This window comes from Netta rufina, assembly GCF_964035555.1.
Source record: "Netta rufina genome assembly, chromosome: Z".
Classification (NCBI taxonomy): Eukaryota; Metazoa; Chordata; class Aves; order Anseriformes; family Anatidae; genus Netta; species Netta rufina.
The window spans coordinates 9,422,509-9,444,581 of NC_140126.1; the positions used below are offsets into that span (position 1 = coordinate 9,422,509).

At 35.3% G+C, this 22,073-nt stretch overlaps 1 protein-coding gene across 6 annotated transcripts in view; it reads left to right on the forward strand.

Moving 5' to 3' along the window:
• NIPBL (NIPBL cohesin loading factor) overlaps positions 1 to 22,073 on the forward strand; it is a 163,419-nt gene that overhangs the window by 132,046 nt on the left and 9,300 nt on the right. For all 6 annotated transcript variants that reach the window (XM_084305614.1, XM_084305618.1, XM_084305617.1 and 3 more), the window contains 17 exons: positions 2,074 to 2,217; positions 5,074 to 5,163; positions 5,378 to 5,592; positions 5,705 to 5,807; positions 6,725 to 6,823; positions 6,933 to 7,079; positions 8,300 to 8,434; positions 9,811 to 9,909; positions 11,191 to 11,244; positions 13,319 to 13,427; positions 14,067 to 14,203; positions 15,877 to 16,017; positions 16,342 to 16,435; positions 16,541 to 16,695; positions 16,955 to 17,045; positions 20,762 to 20,935; positions 21,486 to 21,676. In XM_084305614.1, the coding sequence (XP_084161740.1) occupies positions 2,074 to 2,217; positions 5,074 to 5,163; positions 5,378 to 5,592; positions 5,705 to 5,807; positions 6,725 to 6,823; positions 6,933 to 7,079; positions 8,300 to 8,434; positions 9,811 to 9,909; positions 11,191 to 11,244; positions 13,319 to 13,427; positions 14,067 to 14,203; positions 15,877 to 16,017; positions 16,342 to 16,435; positions 16,541 to 16,695; positions 16,955 to 17,045; positions 20,762 to 20,935; positions 21,486 to 21,676 (2,178 nt within the window). The remainder of the gene's footprint in view (positions 1 to 2,073; positions 2,218 to 5,073; positions 5,164 to 5,377; positions 5,593 to 5,704; positions 5,808 to 6,724; positions 6,824 to 6,932; positions 7,080 to 8,299; positions 8,435 to 9,810; positions 9,910 to 11,190; positions 11,245 to 13,318; positions 13,428 to 14,066; positions 14,204 to 15,876; positions 16,018 to 16,341; positions 16,436 to 16,540; positions 16,696 to 16,954; positions 17,046 to 20,761; positions 20,936 to 21,485; positions 21,677 to 22,073) is intronic.

Consider the following 22,073-nt stretch of genomic DNA (forward strand, 5'->3'; position numbering starts at 1 on the left):
TATTTCATCTCCATCTATTACATGAATCTTTTTAGGTAGTTGGAGCAGACATAGCATCTAAGGATTTTCTTACGTGTATCACTTACTGTAAATAATAAAGTTTAGGTAAGAAGATCATTGATAAACAACTTGGAAAAAGCCATATGTATATTGGTTCTCACAGAAGTCCACTACTACTATTCCGTGACATTTTCCACATTTAAAAAATGCCATTCTATACCAGATATTCACTTAGAGTAAATTCAGACTATAGCCATAACTATTCATGTTAAATATCCTCTCTGGGCTGTTCATTTAGCACAGAATCTGAAAACAGGTAGGTAGTTCCTGTACCAATATCATTTGTTTATGGAACATGAAATTTTACAGAAAGTGAACGTTTTTGCTAACATGTTTTTAGAGAGTTGTTCTTCAGTATTCATTACAGTGTAATTAACACAGTAATTTCACAGAATCACAGAATTGTTAAGGTTGGAAGGGACCTCTGGAGGTCATTTGGTCCAATCCCCCTTCTCAAGCAAGGACACACTCTAGAGCATGATGCCCAAAGGAAGACTTTACAGCCTCTCTGGGCAGCCTGTCCTAGTGCTTTTCCACCCATACAGTGAAGAAGTGCTTCCTGATACTCGTTTAGAACCTCTTGTGTTCCAGATTATGCCCATCACCTCTTGTCTTGTCAGTGGGCACCACTGGCTCCATCTTCTTTGCACCTTCCCTTCAGGTATTTGTAGACATTGATGAGATTCCCCTGTTAGCATCCTCTTCTCACGGCGTAACAGTCCCAGCTCTCAGCCACCCCTCATAGGAGAGGTGCTGCAGTCCCTTGATCATTTTCATAGCCCTTTGTCAGACTCTTTCCGGTATGTCCATGTCTCTCTTGTACTGCAGGGGGCAGATGTGGACACAGTACTCAACTCGCAGTTTCACCAACGCTGAGCAGATCACCTCTCTTGATCTGCTGGCAATACTTTGCCTAATGCAGCCAAGAATACCACTAGTCTTCTTACTGGCAAGGGCACATTGCTGACTTATGTTCAATTTGGTGTCTTTTCTGCTAAGCTGCTTTCCAGCTGGGTGTCCCAGCACAGCTGGGTGGGGATCCATCTCCATATAAGAGAACGTAGCAAGGACCTGAGATCAGCCATGGGACTCCTTCTTTGATGCCTACAGTGCACCCTTCTGCATGAACTGCTTTGCAAACTGCTGTATCTGTTGGATGCTTCTGTTAGCTATACTCTGGGACATGTGCCTTTTGGATTAGGCCTTTATGAAGGCCTCTCCACAACAAGCAGCAGCTAAAGGGATACTTGACCCCTTCCCTTAGTGGGGGGTGGCTGCAACAGAAACTCCTGACGTCTTAGGTTAGGGGTTGTCCAATCATGCTTGTTAGAAACCCCTAGAGCTCATTAGGAGTATCTAGACATTCTGCAGGCCCACACCCTACTGGTCTCCCTTACCTTTGTCCTTGCCTAACAGCAGGCAACCTCAAGTTACTCAGAGTTGCCAGGAGTTTCCCAGTGCTCCTGGACCTTGAACCCAGAAAGTTCTGAAGATTTCTGAAGTTTCCCAAAGCAGGGCCAAAGACTGCTGCACAAATAGCTGCGTCCATTGGTTGTTTCTGTTAGCTGTGCTAACAGCTAATTTGATCTGGGTTTTTGTTGTTCTTGTTGTTTGTTTGTTTTGTTTTGTTTTGTTTTGTTTTGTTTTGTTTTTCTTTTCTTTTTGAATATGTTATGGTTATGTTCCTAGTAAAATGTAGCTTTCATTACACTTGTGTGAATAATGAGGAAGATGTATTTTGATGGTTAAGATCTAAGCTATGTTAGAAGTCTAGTTTATTTTATGAAAGTGTGTATTTAAAAAAATTCTAACAGGCATACATGCAGAGAGAGAGAAGAAAAGAAACAAACAGTAATACAAAATAAGGATTGTATCTGGTGCAAAAGTAAATGACAATTTTACTGAATATGGAAGTTCAGTAGAATTTTTAATAAGGTTACCCAGTATCTTGTGATAGGAATCTCATCTATAAAAATAAAAAAAATTAAAAAGTATATATTCTGTTTTTCTTAGGTTCACCAGTTCAGTAACAAATCAACAGAAATGGCTTTAAGAGTTGCATCGCTTGACTATCTTGGAACTGTAGCTGCAAGACTGAGGAAAGATGCAGTCACTAGCAAAATGGATCAAGGATCTATAGCCAGAATCCTCAAACAGGTGTGTGAGAGATCCCATGCCAGCTGGTTTCAGTTGGATTGAGATGTGTCCATTCAAATGTTTGAAAATTATAAAGATTTATTTAAAAAAGCAAAAAGCAAACAAAAAGTATCTTCAACAAAAAAAATGTGAAGAATCAGTTTTCATCGTTTTCCAGAAATCTAAAGTATATAAGTATATAGGTATCCTTATAAAGTGTATAAGTATTATATAGTATATAGTATTATAACTTATATAATATAGTATTATAACTTATAAAGTATATAAGTAATCATAAGTATCACATTTCTTATCTCATCATGGTTATATTAAGTGGTTAATTACAGTGGTAAAACCAGTTTTATTGTAACAATATAGAGGAAATAATGGAGTGACAACAACAGTTGAATTCTGTCTTCAGAGGCAATAAAAATATATATGTATGTAAGTATTTGCTGTCACAAAGTGGTAATTGGGCTTATGGCACTTATACAGGTTTTAGAGGGTTAGGTCTTCAGCCTGTAAGGTTAGATTTTATATGATGTATCTGGTATTGGTCATCTTTATTATATATGCAGGACTTGCATATATCTTTCACTAGAGAATGCATATGTGCATTTCTGAAAATGCCAATTATCAAAATGTTTCCAAATCTGCAAGGGTGGCAATTATCAAAGTGATATATGCTTTTTAGTTCTCTACTGCACATAGTATGAGAAAATCATCAGGTCTTATGTGTCCTTCTAAAAATACTTGCACATTTCTTATGGGGCCTTCTTTTTGAACTATTACCTGCTTACAGTGTGATCAGATCTAAAGTTGAGTAGTCATATAAAATTCACTATACCAAAATTTCCCTTTCAGTTGCCTGAAAAAGTATCCAGATCTATTTCATGTATTCTATAATGACTGTTACAGATCTATGCTGGAGGAAACAATTCCACAATTCACAGGCATTAGATAAGAAATCACAGCTCATCTACTCCTTTGTGAGTCTGATAATTGGCATAACTTTTGTTGATTAGAATATTGTACTATATAGAGTGTCAAATCTTCACGTTCATTGTTTAATATAATGAACAATATGTGCTAGTGAATTATTATTCTCTTCTACTGGCAGTGATTCTGACAATTCTACATCAGATTTTGTAGGGAAGTGTTTTAGAAGGAACCCTTTCACTTTCCCTATCTCCAGAAGTTATAAAGGTATTGAAAGATAATTCCAGGAAGATATGTATGCAAATGGTAACCTGATTTTTTTTTTTTTTAACAAGATCAGGGAGTAACTAGGCATTGGCGTCTGCAGAAAATGAAATTGTTTTGGGCAATTGAGTGCTAAAAGATTTTTTTTTCAGTTATTCAGGAACTTAACATCAATGATGGTGGATAGTACCATCCATACGTTATAGAAGTACAGTACATTTAAATTATACAGTACAATTAGTAAGGGTAGATAGTGTCCTGTTTATAAATGATTTATAACGTAAGAAAAAATAACTACATGGAAATGTTTGTGTGACAGCTAAGCTTGAATTTATTACTCAGATGGAAAGACAGTAAGAGGATCCATTGGTAGACATAGCTCCAGTCATCAGGAAATTATTGTTTCCAATCAGAAAGGAGCTTACACCTCTACAGATTGTTCTTTCCTGTTGAGTTGAACACTCAGAAGACTTGATGTTTCCTTCTACCCTCTGATATTGCTACCAGGGTATTCCCCAATGACTGATGAATGCTTATAAGTGTCTACTGTGGTTTGGACTCTTGAACTGTATAATTAGATTCATGAGAAAATCTATTCATTAGTTTCTGTCCTTATACTCTGATCCTCTGGACTGTAACTATACCTTTTTCCACTTGCTCATGTTTGCAAGCTATAGTATGTACTGCACTTGTGACAAAATTCTCAAACTATGCTGTTCGTGCTGAGGTTAAAGTTCTTTAAGTTTTGAGGTTTATTGCTGGAGAAGAAAATTTTTTGTAGCTGAAGAAGATTAAACCAGAAATTATTCTGTTCTACTTTTATAGTATTGAATACGATTTTATTTATTGTCTTTTTTTTCTCTGTTTGTTGTTTTGTATTTTTTTTACTTATTTGAAAATACTTAGTGTTCATTAAGCGCGTGTTACCCACAAAAGTTAACATTTAAAACATTTAAATTATAATTTGTACATACAGGAGGGTGCTAAATGTTTATAAATGAACCTACATCACCATTATGTGCACTGAAACGTAGTTTAATCTCAGAGAGCATGATTCTTTAATGCCAGAACCCAGAGGTGTTTAGTAACATCCTCTGTAAATTCTTTCCCTAGATACATTGAGCACAGTTCCTGCACTTTCTCTTTGGAGGTGCTTTATCCCTGGTAACAGTTATGCCAAATATTTTTGGCATTCGGAATAAGTTATTTTTATGTCTTTAATGTTTCCCATACCTTTTTACTGTTGTCTGTGGTTTTCATTTGCATCTTCTGTGCCTGAGAAGTCACTGTTTCATTTTTTTTATTGTCAGTAATACATGTATAACTAACATTGATTTTTAAATGTTAAACCTTTCGTCAGTCTGCTGTGTGTGATTTCAGCCCTGCTTTTTTTCTCAGTGACATAGTATCTTAACACAAGATCATAGAAGGAGAATTAATCATACCAGTCAATGCGTTTTAACACGAGTCTTAAACTGTTTTTAATCTTGTTTAGACTTCAGAGTCACAAAGTCTAATTTGCTTTAGTTTGTATGCAGTTTACAGGTAACTGCTTAAAATATTGTTCTGCAATTATCAAAACAACTACAGTTTATATGTGGACACGCAGATTATCAGATAATAATTACCTCTGAACAATATTCTGTTTTATATCTATCTTTCTCCTTCTGACAGGTTTCAGGAGGAGAAGATGAAATTCAACAGCTACAAAAGGCTTTGCTGGATTATCTGGATGAGAACACAGAAACTGATGCATCACTAGTGGTAAATTTCAGCTTTCTGATGTATATAAAAATAATTTCAATAATATGTTGACTAATTAAAATGACTTTCAGTCATGCATCAATTAAATTGACACTTTAACATACACTGTTGTTTGTCTTTTCCAAAATATGGTTGATGCATTAGACTCAATCTCATTATAAATCTGTTAATTTCACTCTTTTATCTCTTTTTCTTTTCTGTTGTATCTCTCCAGTTTTCTCGGAAGTTTTATATAGCTCAGTGGTTCCGTGATACAACTATGGAGACAGAGAAAGCAATTAAATCACAGAAAGATGAGGATTCATCTGAAGGAACTCATCATGCAAAAGATGTTGAGACCACAGGACAAATCATGCACAGAGCAGAAAGTCGCAAAAAGTTTCTTCGCAGCATCATTAAAACTGCTCCGTTTCAGTTCAGTACATTAAAGTATGTTACACTACTGCTGATTTCTTTATTAACCTTTATTAAGGCATCTTATTTGATGCTTTTAGCTATTTTTGATAAACATGTCCTAATTATTGCATTGAATTTGTTCCAGGATGAATTCTGATACTGTGGACTATGAAGATGCATGTTTGATTGTTCGCTACTTGGCCTCTATGAGGCCGTTTGCCCAGAGCTTCGATATTTATTTGACACAGGTAAATTGTGCCAGAAGTCGTAGTACAGTGAAACAGAGTTTGTTTCTGATTCTAAACACTTTTGAGGTAGTGTGCAATACCTGCTCATTGCTGAGCACAGGTATTTGTGAGGCAATGAGGACACTATGTGTTTTCATATAAAACACATGTGTTTTCATTTCTGTACTGATGGAAAATAAGTGCTTATTTTTCTTTTTTCTTGCATGCGCTTGTAATTTTCTTTGTGTATGTATATGCAAAATGATTATATTAAATGCACACAGTAAAGGGTTAATTACTGAATGTTGAAATCTTTTCCACAGCTTTTGTAAGATGCTTGCTCATTTGGTAATGCTAACCCATGAAATGTATCTTAATTTGACTTGAAAATATATGTCAACATGGTTATTCATTTGTACAACTGTATGTTACTCCCACTCACTTCAGAAGTTGTTTGACAGTGTGGTTTCTTTCATTTTCCTGGGAGGACTAAAATGTTGGCCTGGTGACATGTTTGAACTCCAGGAACATGTTAGGTTGCATTACTTATACTGATCCACATACGTAGCCAGTTCTAGAGTTCAAATTCAACTGTCCTGTTAAAAGAAGCATGGTAAAAGCCTCATCTGAATGGCAAAAGTACAATTTAAAGTAAAGGGACTTGGAGTGAACATATGGACCTTGTATGAATTTGCTTGGAATAGCCTTAGAGATATAGCAAATCCTGGCAAATACCTATGCTGAAGTCATCAGTGCTGTGGAGCATCGTTTATATGTGCCTCTTTACTGCCTAAGAAAATATATTCAGTTTTTAGTAGACAAATACCCTTGTTTTAGTTAAACTGTGTACATGTTGTTCTTCTGCATTTTTGCCTTTATTAAGCCCTGTTTACTACCTTCCCGAAGCAACTGAAATTTTCTTTTTGTTCTCTTACTAGATTCTGCGTGTACTTGGTGAAAATGCAATTGCTGTTCGAACAAAAGCCATGAAGTGTTTGTCTGAGGTTGTTGCTGTAGACCCCAGTATTCTTGCCAGGGTAAATAATAAAAAATAATATATCCCATCATGCATATGCATATTTTTATCATACTTAGAAGAAATACTTATTTCGTATTTTGGATTTGTGTTTTATTTGTTCTTTTCAGCTGGATATGCAACGAGGTGTTCATGGGCGGTTAATGGATAACTCTACTAGTGTACGAGAAGCAGCTGTGGAGCTGCTTGGCCGATTTGTGCTCTGTCGTCCTCAGCTTGCTGAGCAGTATTATGACATGCTGATTGAAAGAATATTGGTATGGTGACTTGTGATATTTATGATAAAGTAAATAGCATTGGGAAACTTGCTTTCAGCAGAGCTTGTATGTTTAGTAATACAGAATTACAAACCCAACAGTGTATTACATCTCGTTGTTTGAGGTACATCATGCTTGTAAGACCAACCATGGAAAATACATCACTTGTTTCCAGTTAGGCTTTTTTGCATCAGAAAGTAAACATATGCAGAAAGTTGTACTGCAACAGAACCAGGATTGTATTCCTTTTAATTCCACTGTTAAGATGCAGATTATGTGAGAAGAGGAATTCCATATCTCTGGATTTTGAGAGATAGGTTACTGAAGGCAAATTGGTAGTGTGAGACAATGAAGAAAGATTGACAGCACAGTATTCTAAAGTTTCCATTTGTAATCCAAAAGAAAAAAAAAATAATAAAACTACTATGTTTTTCTATGATGTGTTTTAGTTTTATAAAAGGTTTCCTGTTAGAAAGTTAGTTTTAGTAGAGTTAGAAGTTCGGGTTTTGTATAGGAAGTGTTTTTTGTCTGAATGTTCAGATAAAATACAAAGTTGATTTAACTACAAAGTAAAATTAGCTTTTAGGATCCATGTCATGTAGGTTTTTAGTCAAGTACTGCTCATTTACTGTACTTATATAATAAAACATGTTTGTGAGGGGCTCTAGAGATAGCTGGCTCCATATGCTTACAAACATGCATGAAATAATTCATGCTGATGTTCAGATAAACAGGTTTGAATATGATCATATGATGGCTCCTCATCCATCACCTCAGACAAAGCCTAGGAAAATGGAAAAGGTTAGCTGCACAGGGCTTATCCATAAGCTTTGTCCAAAAGCTTGAAGTACTACTGTCCAGATCTGTAGGGGTTTTATGTGTTCAGACAACACAGTTAAAGCATCACTACATCTAGCTTTTAAAATCATGGAGTGGAATTACATATATGCATCATCATGAGCTGCTATACTAAAGAAGGTATAAGTGAAGGAAGCATTTCAACATAAAGGGCACTCAAACAGTCCTTTAGAATTGTTGCAAATAAAGTGGTGCAAGTTATGCTGACCTTTCATATAAGTGCTCTCTAGAATATTTTAGCTGCCTTTTCTAAATGCATTCTATAAACAAAGTTTGTTGATCTTCAAATATTAGTTCATATAACAGAAATTAACTCATACATCAGAATTGTTTACAAGAGTGCAATGCTTTTATCCTCACAGGATACAGGTATCAGTGTCAGAAAAAGAGTCATAAAGATACTTAGGGATATCTGCATTGAACAACCAACATTTCCCAAAATTACAGAGATGTGTGTGAAAATGATTCGAAGAGTCAATGATGAAGAAGGCATTAAGGTAGAGTAAAATGTATCCCTTGGGATTTTAGTTATCGTTGTTCTGGTGTTTCTATTTTTTTGACAAAAATAACTTAAAAAAAAAATAAATTACATTGCTTATTTGTAAAGTTTGTGATTTATATTTACTTTTAATTTCTGAGAGAGTAAATATTTTAACTTCTTACATTGCTGACTTGTTTTTCTTTCTCTCTTTGTTTTCCTCAAGTTCTTACGTATAGTTAAAAGATCCAAAAAAAAGTTATTTTCTTTTTTTTTTTTTCTGCTTGCAAGAAGTGCCTATAGTACTTTTCTAACAAGTGAAATAGGCATATACAAATCCTTCCTGCACACAAAATAAGCTTTAGGACAAAATTAAGTGCTTGAACTTAGTATATACCAGACATCTAAGTTCTCTGGTCTTAGGTATTTTTTTGTGTTGTTTTTTTTTTTTTTTTTGCATTAATTCTGAACGTTTTATTAATCAGTTACTCACCCTGAAATGTTACTTACGGGGTCACATTCTGCTTTTTCTGCACTGTATGTGCAGAAGAACACAAAAGTAAAATAGGTGGGTAGTTAAGAATACATCTGTAATGATTTTGTTTCACACTTTCAGTGGGACTTGAAATCTGCAACTTTAAAGTTGCACTGTATATTTTTACCACTTGAGACATATTAATACCAAGTGGCGTTCAGAGAAGACTATTTATCAAGAAGTAGGATCTAAGGCAGATCAAAGGTGCTGCTACAAAAGGAGCTTGACCTTGTTAGCTCTTTTTCATTCGCTTTCCTTTACCACAACCTCATAAAAATGAGGTGGTGTCTAAAATGTATTTTTTTTATGCCTTCATGGACAAGGAGATGTATCCTTTTTAAGCAATGCAGAAGTAATTTGGTTCCCTTTCACTCTGTTCCACCTTTTCCACCATCAAAAACATCGAAAGGGAACCTTATTCTAAATTTGGCTAGAGAGACTTGGGTTCTCTCTCTTCCTTAGCTTGTCACAACTGTTCTGAAGACTCCAAAATAATCTACCACTGCTGCTAATTCTGCTGTAGAAATCATAATCTTGTGTTTAGTTCTTATTTTCTTAGGGTGCTATGTTTTCCCAAGGAATGCAAATTAGAACAGGAAAGTTATAACCATTTGTAAAGAAAATGGTTTCTGTAGCATCATTTCCCAGTGAAATGTTTAGAGGCTAGTATAACTCCTGTAATATTTGATCTGGGTCTGCCTCTCATAGCATTCTTTACAATAGTCTCACTTAGTTTGAACAATTCCTCATGAAATGGCATGTATCATCAGCAAATCTACTGTATGGACATATGAGAGATAACATCTATGTGCCAAGATAAGCTTATTTATTTTTGCTAATTCCTTTTTTTTACCCTTCAGAAATTAGTAAATGAAACATTCCAGAAGCTCTGGTTTACTCCAACTCCACACCATGACAAAGAAGCAATGACCAGGAAAATACTAAACATCACTGATGTGGTATGTTATACAAAGTTGAATTGGGTTATATGCAGAACTTGGTTATATTTTTAGTGTCTTTGAAATATTAACTGTAGTCTTTTAAAAAGCAAAAAATACACAACTAACTTACGTATCAGATGTACGTATCTTACATATCTTTATGTATCTCCTAGCATTGGATATGTGTGAGAATTATTCATCCGAGAAACTTTAACTCGTGAAACATAAACTCATGAATATGCTGCCAATGATAACTGGGATCACCTTATATTCCAGTTGTGTAAAGTACTTCTTCAATTAAAACATACTAAGTTTCTACTATACATGATATCTCCCAGCAAATGCTAGTAGCAGCATATAGTTGCCTAGCTAAGAATGACAGAATTGTAGGGGTTGGAAGGGACCACAAGAGATAATAGGATCTAACCCCCCTGCCAAAGCAGGTCCCCTAGAACAGGTTGCCCAGGTAGGCAAGAAATGGTCTCTTAGAATAAAAATTCCTCAAACAACTGATAACATTTATTTTGAAAGATTAATAAACTTTCTTAACAAATACAGGGTCATGTCCTCACCTATAGTAAACTAATAACTGCATAATTGTATCTACGTTGTGGAAACAGTGAATTATACAGCATGTCTCAAAAATCTGTTTCCAATAAAATGCTTATACATTTGTAGTGATAATGTATTGTGTAAAATCACTGTGCTGAGGTGTTTTAATATCAATTTAACAAAGCTGTAAAGATCAAGTAAGTCTACTTAAAATTGTGTGCATATTTATCCTGCTTTTCAATATTTTTACCAGATAAAAATGTAGAGTGCATTTTTCCAGACTTAAGTCAGTCAATTTGACTTGAGCTTAACTCCATCCTTCTGCTAATTCTGCTTGAGAGCACCTGCGAGCTGATCTTGATACATGATGAGAGTTAAGGATTGGTTTGTTTCTATTAAAATGTGTGTGTGTGTATACACACATATATGCATTTTAATATGTGTATACACATGTTCATTTTTGATATGCTCTAACGTGTAAAAAAACGTTGTTCTACAAAACCAAAATTTGCAATGGCCAGTAAAATATGCAGACCTTGCATTTTATGGAATATATATATATAGAGAGAGAGAGAGATAGATAGATAGATAATATATATATGTGTATATATAAATAATATACATATATAAAGATACAAAATCATCTTACTGTTGCATATTTGCTGTTCTTTAAAGATGACATCTGTATTGAAGTAATATTTCTTCAGGTTCCTGTTTTAACCAGCTTATTCTCAATACTGTTTTTAGGTTGCAGCTTGTAGAGATACGGGGTATGATTGGTTTGAACAGCTTCTTCAAAATGTAAGTAACAAAATTTTAAGGTATGACATAATCATTGTAAGAATATTAATATTTCTTTTGATACTGAAACACATTGGAGGGGTACTTCAAAAGCAATCCTTTACAATAGACAAATTCAATTAATGCCCTTTAAACACTTGACTTTTTTTTTTAATCTTTATTGCTGCAGTTTGTCTCTGACACTAGTTTCTCTATTTCCATGTAAAAAAAAAAAGTTCTAGAAATATTTCACATTTTGGTTTCCAGTTTGGGAGGTTTTAGGTTTTTTGTTTGTTTGTTTGTTTGTTTTGCTTTATTTTTTAATTTCTTGGTGTCTTCAATAATGAGTGACATAACATGAAATCCACAGTTAAGGTATTTAGTTCTGTAATGAGCATCTGGTGCAATGTAGATTACTTTTTTTCAGTGATAGATACATATATTTTCACATCTAATATATCTGTTACACAGTTTGTAAAAGCAATGAGTATCTAAAGTATTCCTTACTTCTACATTATGTTTTACCCTCATTTTTCTAAGAAATTAGCTTGTTTTTTTTATATATATGTATCTATTAGATTGTGGTATCTTTCTCCTTTAATGCTTGTATGCACTGATGAATTTTAAAGCAAAATTAACAAAATCATCAATAAGGAACTTAGAAGTCTCTAAACATTTTACTTTAGCCTGGAATGCCAAGAAAATAGTTAGCCAAGTATATCAGCTTAATTCTTACACTGAAAAAAAAGACTATGGTTTGGGTTCAATCCATGTTAGATATTAAAGGATCTTCAGGAATACAATTTCAGTATCCAAAGTTTGATTACTAAGTTCATAAAAGTGTTTTATTTTAGACTGATTTTTTTGTTTAATGACAAAAAAAAAATCTTTTGCCTTTTCCCTGTTTTTTACCTAAGCATTTTGAAAAGTCTTCTATTAATTGCTCTTGGCAAGTATGACTAAATTAATATTATATTTCATGAAGCACAGAGTTAGCTTTCATCCCAGTGAAAACATCAGTAGAACTGCTCTCGTCTATCCTTTCGTCACACTTAATTTTTCTTTAATTCTCTTGCATTTTGGTTTGATGTTTTTTTTACTTCCTTTAAATTTTTCTTTACCATGTAGCTTTTATGGAGATGTTAAAGAAATTATTTTGTAATACAAAATCCTTGTTTACTTGTAGTAATTATTATAAAACCAGTATTTATCCAACGTAAATGAATGAATGAGACTAGAGAGTCCTAGTGGAGAAATCTTAACAAGTTAGAGAGTTGGGCAATCCCCAACAATAAGGAAGTTTATCAAATGTACCTGGCAAGGGGCAACCCTGAATACATGTGCAGACTGGGATGAGAGGCTGGAGAGCAGCCCTGCAGAAAGGGATCTTAGAGTCCCTGTCAACATCAAGTTAAATATGAGTTACCAGTGTGCCCTGGCAGCCAGGAGGGCCAGCCTTGCCCTGGGGTGCATCAGGCACAGCATTGCTAGCTGGCTGAGGGAAGGGATTGTCCTGCTCTGCTCTGGTGCAGCCTCGTCTCAAGTAGTGTGTGCAGTTTTGGGTGCCACGATATAAGAAGGACATAAAACTATTATTACGGGGTGTCCAAAGGAGGGCTACAAAGATGGTGAAATGCGTAGAGGGCAAGATGTATGTGGACTGGCTGAGGCCCCTTGGTTTGTTCAGCCCCGAGCAGAGCAGGCTGAGGGGAGGCCTCATGGCGGCCTGCAGCTCCCTCACGAGGGGAGCGGAGGGGCAGGCGCTGAGCTCTGCTCTCTGGGGACAGCGACAGGACCCGAGGGAACGGCATGGAGCTGGGACAGGGGAGGGTCAGGCTGGGGGTTAGGGAAAGGCTCTGCACCCAGAGGGTGGTCGGGCACTGGGACAGGCTCCCCAGGGTGATGGGCACAGCACCAAGCCTGAGGAGTTCAAGAAGCCTTTGAATAATGCTCCCAGACATTTGGTTTGATTTTTAGGTGGTGAAGCCAGGAGGTGGACTTGTTCATCCTTGTGGGTCCCTTCTAACTAAGGAGATTCTATGATTTTATGAATGTAGCCTTTCTACTGAATCATTTTCTGTTTCATCTGCTATAGCTTTTGAAGTCAGAAGAGGATGCATCCTATAAACCTGTGAAGAAAGCCTGTACTCAGCTTGTTGACAATTTGGTTGAGCACATCCTTAAATATGAGGAATCTTTATCAGGTAATATTATTTAGAATCCAGTAGCTAATCCACTTTGCATTTTAAATGCAAATAAATGAATATTGTAAGAGCGTTTGTTAAAATTAATGTGATTTTAATTAATGTGAAATTACTGTTTGAGAATTCCTATTACAAAGCCTGTTGTAATGAATTCTTGCATACAAGTTCATTATTATACAGTGTTCAAAAGTACATAAAATTTTCCTAATTTTCTCTAGCTAACCACAATAACGAAATTACTTTTAAAATACTTTGTCAGAAGTTTTAGGTCACTAAAAACAGATACAGAAAACTTTATTTGCCTAAATGTGTTCTCCAGTTGTAATAAGAGTCATTGGCTGGACCAGTGTTCTGTATACAGTATTTAAGAAATAATAATGTCTTTGAAGCATCCCTGTTTCTTATTTCACATATTTTGTGATCATATACAAATGCATCATGTACTATATAACATAAAACACATTGTTTTTGTCTCTAATGCTCGTACCTAATAAGAATGTTCTATATTGACCATGAAGGATATGTCATGGAAGAGATTGTCATGGAAAAGATATTCATGTGATAGTTAGGCCATATGTTTTTAATAGATCAAGTAATACTTGGATCTCATATCATTTGTGTATTTTCTAATTTTTACAGATTCTGACAACAAAGGCGTGAATTCTGGTCGCTTGGTTGCTTGCATAACCACTTTGTTCTTGTTCAGCAAAATCAGGCCTCAGCTAATGGTCAAACATGCCATGACGATGCAGCCATACCTCACCACTAAATGTAGTGTAAGTAGAGAAAACTAGAGTATCAGCCTTATTTTTTCCCCAGGTAATTAAGCATAGAAATTAATGGCTATTTTGCATGCTTAACAAAATTGAAGGTAGGAAAAGGGAAATAAAGTTGTGTTTCTGTTTCCTGAACATCCTACCTTCTGAAGGTAGTAGGTCATTTTAATGGTCTGTGTCACATCTAAGATGCTGTTCCCCACCTTCTCCTCTACATTTTACAGCCAAATGAAACTGAAATGTTTACTGCCTCTTTTTCTGTTAAAGACTGAAAACCACTTTTTCACCTGTTATAAAATCGTTTCTTAAACTTTTGTTTTCCAGTCACAGTCTTAAAAGTAGTTAAGATTTAATACATGAATATTAAGCCTAAAGGCTTAATCTATGATTCCTTGAGACGTATAGCAAATATATCAGAATGAAAATGTCCTGCTCTGTTCTTTAGCATTTCACCTCTTCCTACCATCATTTCCACTTATGCAGCTCTGTTTTTTTTGTCTCTCTATAAGACAGTTTAGTTCACAAAAATGTTATGGAGTTATAATGGTAAACCAAACACTCCATTAAAATGTCCCTCTGCCTCTGACATATTGTGGGGCTTTCTGCCATTTTGATTAGCACAGTGGGCTCAGTGAAGTTTGCAACAAATCCCTGATCAGGCAGAAGGAGCAGGGCAGATCACGCAGCCACGGCTAAAGGAGCATGGCTGAGTAGGTGGCAGTACCCCATCATAATAGGTCAGTTGCCCACAGAAAGACAGGTTTTTGAGAGTCTTGTTATCAGATGAGCTTGTAGGTATATCCAAACATTCTCTGTGTTTAGCTTTGAATCATTCTCTAGGCACATCTACAACTGACTTTTCGAGCTGCTTCCAATCAAACAGTATAGGAAACGGGTATCCGATTATACCCCTGATTACACTTGCTACAACATCTCTTTAGCGGTTTATATACATTTTATACTTACATAGGTTGAAATGAATTGTAGAATTAGTTCACCACAGTCAGCTTGAATATGTAAATAGTTTGATAATAGCATATGAAAATTATGCTATAATGTTAAATGAGCCTGAGTTGTCCAGAAAAAAGTCATTTTTTACCAGGGTGTATATTTAATATATAAAGTATTTTCCATAGATTCCTCACTTACAACACGTATATAGTCATGATTATGCAAATTAATAATAATTTTAATTGTAATTTCTACATTAGTGGACATAATTATCTATTTTGTCTAAGCAACATTCAGCCGTAACACAACTTTGTTGCTGATACCTGTTGCCAGATGTTGTGTTCTCTAGCATGTGTCAGAAAGTGTTCTGCAAATTTGTTGTAAAGAAATAAAAAAATAAATAAAGTTGTCAAGACCAAAAGTTGGTAAGTTTTCAGGCCTGTTCATAGCCTTTATGAAAGATGAAGTTCTGCTTCAACAGATTTTTTTTCCAGAGGTTCCATAAAAAACAGGAACTAGGTTTCATAAAAATTAGAAATATAATATCAAATCTAAACAATATAGCTTTAAATAATATAAATAGCATTCGAAATCTTTACTAAATACCTCAGTCATATCTTATGTAAGATCTGTGATTTTTCACTGTCAGTTCATATCAATAATACTTGTTTAATAGGTAACATAGCCAGAAATATTAAATGCTCTAAATACTTCTTTTTCAGACTCAGAATGATTTCATGGTGATCTGCAATGTTGCAAAAATCTTAGAGCTTGTAGTGCCGCTAATGGAGCACCCAAGTGAGACCTTCCTTGCCACTATTGAGGAAGACCTCATGAAACTCATCATCAAATATGGCATGACGGTAAGCTTTTAATTGCTACTATTCAGTTGTTGATTCAATTTCACATTCCAAAATGCGTGGTTTTGATTTAAAGAAGGTCTTTCTTCATTACAAAGTTGCTTATGCTGGTCATGGGACTTATGAGCCACAAAAAAGGCAATGTTCTTGGTTTACTGGAGTTTGTGTATGTTGTTGCTATATTTTAACAATTATGAGTTTGGGCAGTTTTTCAGAGCAGTCTAGGAGATAGACTGTTAGAGAGTTCGTTTTAATTCTGTATTGTTCTATAGAACCCTCAATTTTAAGTTCTAAGTATGTAATTCATTTGTTCTTTCTTGCTCCTAGGTTGTTCAGCATTGTGTGAGCTGTCTTGGGGCTGTTGTGAACAAGGTCACCCAGAACTATAAGTTCGTGTGGGCCTGTTTTAATAGATACTATGGTAAGTAAAGTCATAACGTGTAATTTTCACTTTTCAGTTTTGGCTACAACTCTTAGGAATGAACCATATTTAAACACTGTGGTTAAAACTTTTATCTTACTGTAGGTGCACTTTCGAAATTAAAAAGTCAACACCAAGAAGACCCCAACAGTACAATACTTACTGCCAATAAACCAGCACTCCTTAGATCACTTTTCACTGTTGGCGCACTGTGTCGGCATTTTGATTTTGATCAGGAAGATTTTAAGGGTAACAGTAAGGTAAAAAAAAAAAACAACTTCTATTTACTCTCCAAGTCTTACATATATTGAATATTTGAGTTTTATTTGAAAGCACTGTATTCCTAGCTGTTCAAAGCTATATTTTTTCAAAATGTATGCAATAATGTTTTGAGGTTTGTAAGTATGTGCAAAGTCCGTGCAGGAAGACTGTTTCTCTTTTTCTTTTTAATAATTATGTTTTTGAAAGAGATAAAAACATGTTTCATATTAAGTATTATTCTTGCTTTAATTTGCTTAGGTTAACATTAAGGATAAAGTACTTGAACTGCTGATGTATTTTACAAAGCATTCAGATGAAGAAGTACAGACGAAAGCCATTATTGGCCTGGGTAAGAAATATTAATAGTTTTTATTATTTTGCTATACAAAACATCTATGCTTTCTAACAGGAATTCATGTATTTCTATAGTGGCAAGGGAATTTGTGGAAAAACAAACTTCAATACATGTTTTATTTGAGAAATTGCTAGAGAAATGTAGTCAAAAGGATGCTAGTTGTTTACATCTGCAGCAGAATAGATGCTTTTGACAGAGAAAAGTTTTATGATTTGTGTCCAAGTCTTAAAAAGCAGCTGATTTCCAAAGTAATGGAGATGTTAGTTTTTTCCCCACAAGCAGGTATGTTGTATCTCCAAATCTTGTTTTTCAGTGCACAAGACATGGTTAAAGAATAACTAGAAAAAGTTCTGGAAAAATCTTGAGCATTTTAAGCGTAGGGCCAGATCTTCCACAGGAGAACTCTGGTAGTTTGTACCAGCTATGAGGGTTTATTTTGTACAGCTGTGTGAATTCACTAGGCTCTGAGATGATGCCATAGCCTAACTATCACTTTTTCTTTTAGTATTTTGTCTGTATTTCAATTTCAAATTCTCTGTCTGAAGGCATTAGTATGGTATCTCAGTGACTTGCAATACTGCATGGGCTGCCATTGAGTGTGGTCTTTTATCTCATTCATCCTCTGCTCCAGGACAGAAACTGTACTTGTGAGAGAACCTTGTTTGGGTAGATAGACCTTGGTTTCTGGAAGAGTTCAGTTCATGATTAAGGCTTAGTCTAAAGAAAGTTCTCTCTCATGCATGTGAGCTTGCTGTCACCTAACTGTGAGCTATAGTTTCACTATGGTCAATGATTTGCCTCCTTATGCTTCTGTGTTGACGGCTTTTTCGATGGCTAGGAAGGACTGTGAGGATAGGGACCAAGACTTGATCTGATATTCTGTGAGAAACCGTTCCAGACAGCTGAGCAGGATTAATGACTTTGGAGTTGCCTCGGTTGCAGAAGTAATGATACAGTGTTCTGGATTACCTGGAGTTCTGGGCAGTGCATCAAGGGCACACTTCCATAGTTCAGTCCAATTTAATTGTCTTCTTTTGGATATTCCTTGTAGGACAGGGGCTGCCATGCTAACCATACACAATTGCTTTACTCATGGATGCTGACAACATTGCATTAGCCAAAAATGTTGCTAAATTGCAGACTGAAGTGTAATCAATTCAGAGAAGGGGTATAAGTGTGGGTGGCTATCAGTAGGCTTTTTCAGACCTTTATCTCTCTGCCTTTAAGTACCTCAGTCTTCTTTTTAATTAAACCTCAAACAACTGTTTTAAGTGACTTACTGATCTCACCTACATCCTGGTTCCGTTTTGGGGTTAGCTGTTGTATTCATGGAGATGTAGACAGTGGAAAAGTTCTACCTTATATCCTGGTAATCGAGTCAAGTTGTCAAATCACTCAACATGTGTGTGCAGTAAGAGGAAAAAGAGTAGCAAGCTATTGCAACATTTATACACAGTAAATGTGTCACGTGAAGAATGCGTACTTTTCTATCAGTAATTATTAGCGTGTCCTTTCGGTAATAACAGTTAACAGTTTTAGTCTTTGCTTTGGGATGTGTCACCCCTGTTGAGGCATTAAGTTTAATCATAAGTCTTTTGGGGCCTGTTTATAGTTCTTTTCCCAATGTGTACTTGCAAGGCAGGTCAAGTATATAAAATTTAGGTAGTGAATTTAGCTAAATCTAAGTTTCTAACAGGTAGTGTCTTACTAATGCCAATTTCAGTGCTGACTCTTAACAGAGAGAAGTATGAAGAGAATTAGTGTGACTGCAGCTCCAAGATGTGAAGTCAGTCCTTAAATGAACACAGCAGATGCTTTTTTTTTTTTTTTTTTTTATTTAAATCTCCTGTGGGAGATTCTTATGCCAAATAAGATTTCTCCCTGCTTACTGGAGATGGAATATAAGAATTTCCCTGCAAATCCTGGTATATGAATTACAAACTCATATAAGCAAGTGAATGAAGAACGGATTATGGGTCATTCCACATACATGCACATGCTTTTGTGTTTTTTGTTTTTGTTTTTGTTTGTTTTTTTTTTTTCCAAATTAACCTTAAAAATAGATTTAACTTGCTCAGAGGTGGTCAAGTTATAAACATCATTATACATTTGTACAGAGTACACAATTATACTGTGTAATTCGGAGACCATCATCATTCCTTTTTTTTTTTTCCTCTTTCTCCTTCACATCCCCTACCTTCTGTCCATTCCTTGTTTTTAGACTGAAATGAGGTCAGTCACACTCAAGTCTTGCCTTGGACTCAGACATTGCCTACGCTGTATTCTCTGCACAGGGCCATTTTTAAAAATCTGGCTTATTATACCCTTTGTTACAGCTATTTTTATACATTGTGTATTTTTTTCTCACATTTTTTTTTGCCATTTGTCTTTATATGTTTTCCATTTGTTCATTCAAAATATTATTTTCTTGTGGACATAAAAAAGATATTTAATGGCTCCTTTATTTAGAACAGTCAAAAAACAAACTGACTAGTAAAATTTGTTAATAAATTTTGTAAATAAAATAAACTAGTAAAAATGACTAGTTTAAATTGGGAAATATTTCTGTTACTGTTTTTTGTGATACAGCAAGAAAGTTTGTTAGCAGCAGTCCATAGAATCACAAAATGGTTTGGGTTGGAAGGAACCTTAAAGACCACCCAGTTCCAACCCCTGCCATGGGCAGGGACACCTCCCACTGGCTCAAAGCCCCATCCAACCTGGCCTTGAGCACTGCTTCACAGCTTCTCTGGGCAACTTGTCCCAGTGCCTCACCTCCCTCATAAGTAAAAAAAATTCTTTCTTATATCTGATCTAAACTTACCCTCTTTTAATTTAAAGCCATAACTGTTTGTCCTGTCACTGTGCTCCACGATGAAGAGTCCCCCCCCAGGCTTTCTGTAGGTCCCCTGTACATCTACAGTCATGATCTAAAATGGTATACATCGTCACTAATTTAGATTACAGTTTTAATGAAATAAAGACTTCTCTGAGTAAGAATAACCAGTTCTTTGTCAAGGGTAAAGCTGCAGCTAAAACCAGTTTTATAGTATGTATCTTACACCAGATGTAGTTTTGGGAGTACGTCAGATAGTTTTCAAGAGACCTTAATAGGTGTATGAGTGATGACAGCAGGAAGTATAAATCTTATTTTACTGTGTTCACTATGTTATTTTCAACAAACTTATTTAAGTTTGTTAAAAATAATGTTGTTTTTTTTTTAAACAAACTTATTTATTTATTTATTTATTTATTTAAATTCTTGTGATATTTATGAAATTTTCCGCATCTGATTTGGCTTTGTATGAATAACTCTTAACAGTTTTGGCACAATGTTTTTATCTAAATGTAACAAGAACAACAGGTTATTTTTAGTAATTTTCCTCACTTTATCTTCTAATCCTAATCATTCAGATACAGGCCACTACACTGGTTGTGCTTCCAGACCTGTATAACTCCTCTTCCAGGAGCTGTCCTGGGTCAGCACCTTGTCTTATCAAGAGTATTGCTGTTGCAGCTGATAGAACTCCTTACAGGTTTTGGATGGTGTCCATATGAGAAAATAATTCTGTTTGGACTAGAAAAAGCTATGTTGCTGTAGGAATCGGAAGGCTATAAGTTTAATACCTGTATATTGAAGCAAACTTAAACAGAAATACAGTTTCTAGATGATGATAATGTGAAATATTTCCTCTTTTTTTCCCCCTTAGGATTTGCATTTATACAACACCCAAGCTTAATGTTTGAACAGGAAGTAAAGACCCTGTACAACAGCATTCTTTCAGATAAGAACTGTTCAGTAAACTTAAAAATCCAGGTGTTAAAAAACCTCCAGACCTACTTGCAGGAGGAGGATACGCGTATGCAGCAGGCAGACAGAGACTGTAAGTGTTGAGTTCTTCGTGCTTATGAGGCATGCAAAATCTAACTTTCTTGCATACAATTACCATACATGTGAACAGAGTCACTCAAGATAGTTATCTATGTATAATATTGTATACAAAGTATCCTGGAAGAATTTTCAAAACTCCTGTGCATAAATAAATTAAAGTAAAATGAAATTGACATGTAGTTTATTATTAACATTCAAGATGTGTAAATCCTGGAATATGTCATTGCTGTAATGATGATAGTAATACTTTTCATGAAAATCTCTAGGGTGAATTTTCAGATACAAAATAACAAATAGTACGGATTTTTTTTAAATGAAAAACTTTTTAAGGAACAAGAGTTTAATTTAGCTTGTATCTCTCCAGTTTTCTTGAATAATATTTACCATCAGATTGTTACACTTTTCATTAGATCATAAAACCCATTCTAAGACAGCTGAAATGTGTACAGATAGTGAAGCTTTAAGATCAGTATGTATCAATTAATGGCAAAGTAAATGATTATACTGTGGTGAGTGTGCTATTGCTTTTGTCTATTTTACAGGGAAAAAAGTAGCAAAACAGGAAGACCTGAAAGAAATGGGTGATATTTCCTCAGGGATGAGTAGTTCCATCATGCAGCTGTATCTCAAACAGGTCCTTGAGGCTTTCTTTCATACCCAGTCCAATGTACGCCACTTTGCTCTAAATGTCATTGCACTGACATTAAACCAGGGTCTCATCCATCCTGTTCAGGTACGGCAGGCCTCTCTGATGGGAAGGGAGGGTTGTTATTTTCAGAGATTTTTATGCTTGCTAGATAAGTTTCCAGCTTTTCTCTTCCTATTCTGTTAAAGTAAGTTCTTATTGTGGCAAGGGGCCTTTACAGAAAGCATACTTTGAAATATGTTCTATGTTGATTAGCCAGTGAGATTCCAAGCATCATATTTTCTTGTCTTTGGATCAAGCTGCAGAAATCCAGACAGTGCCTCAGTGCCTATAGAGTACTTATAAGTACACATATTACTATTCTGTTAAAATAATAAATTTCAGGTGTATGCCAGGCCTTTTTCTTCCTTTGATTCTGCATACTGGAAATTGTGTCATCTTGCCTCCACCTCAATACCCATATCCGCCAGCATCAGAACTGTCT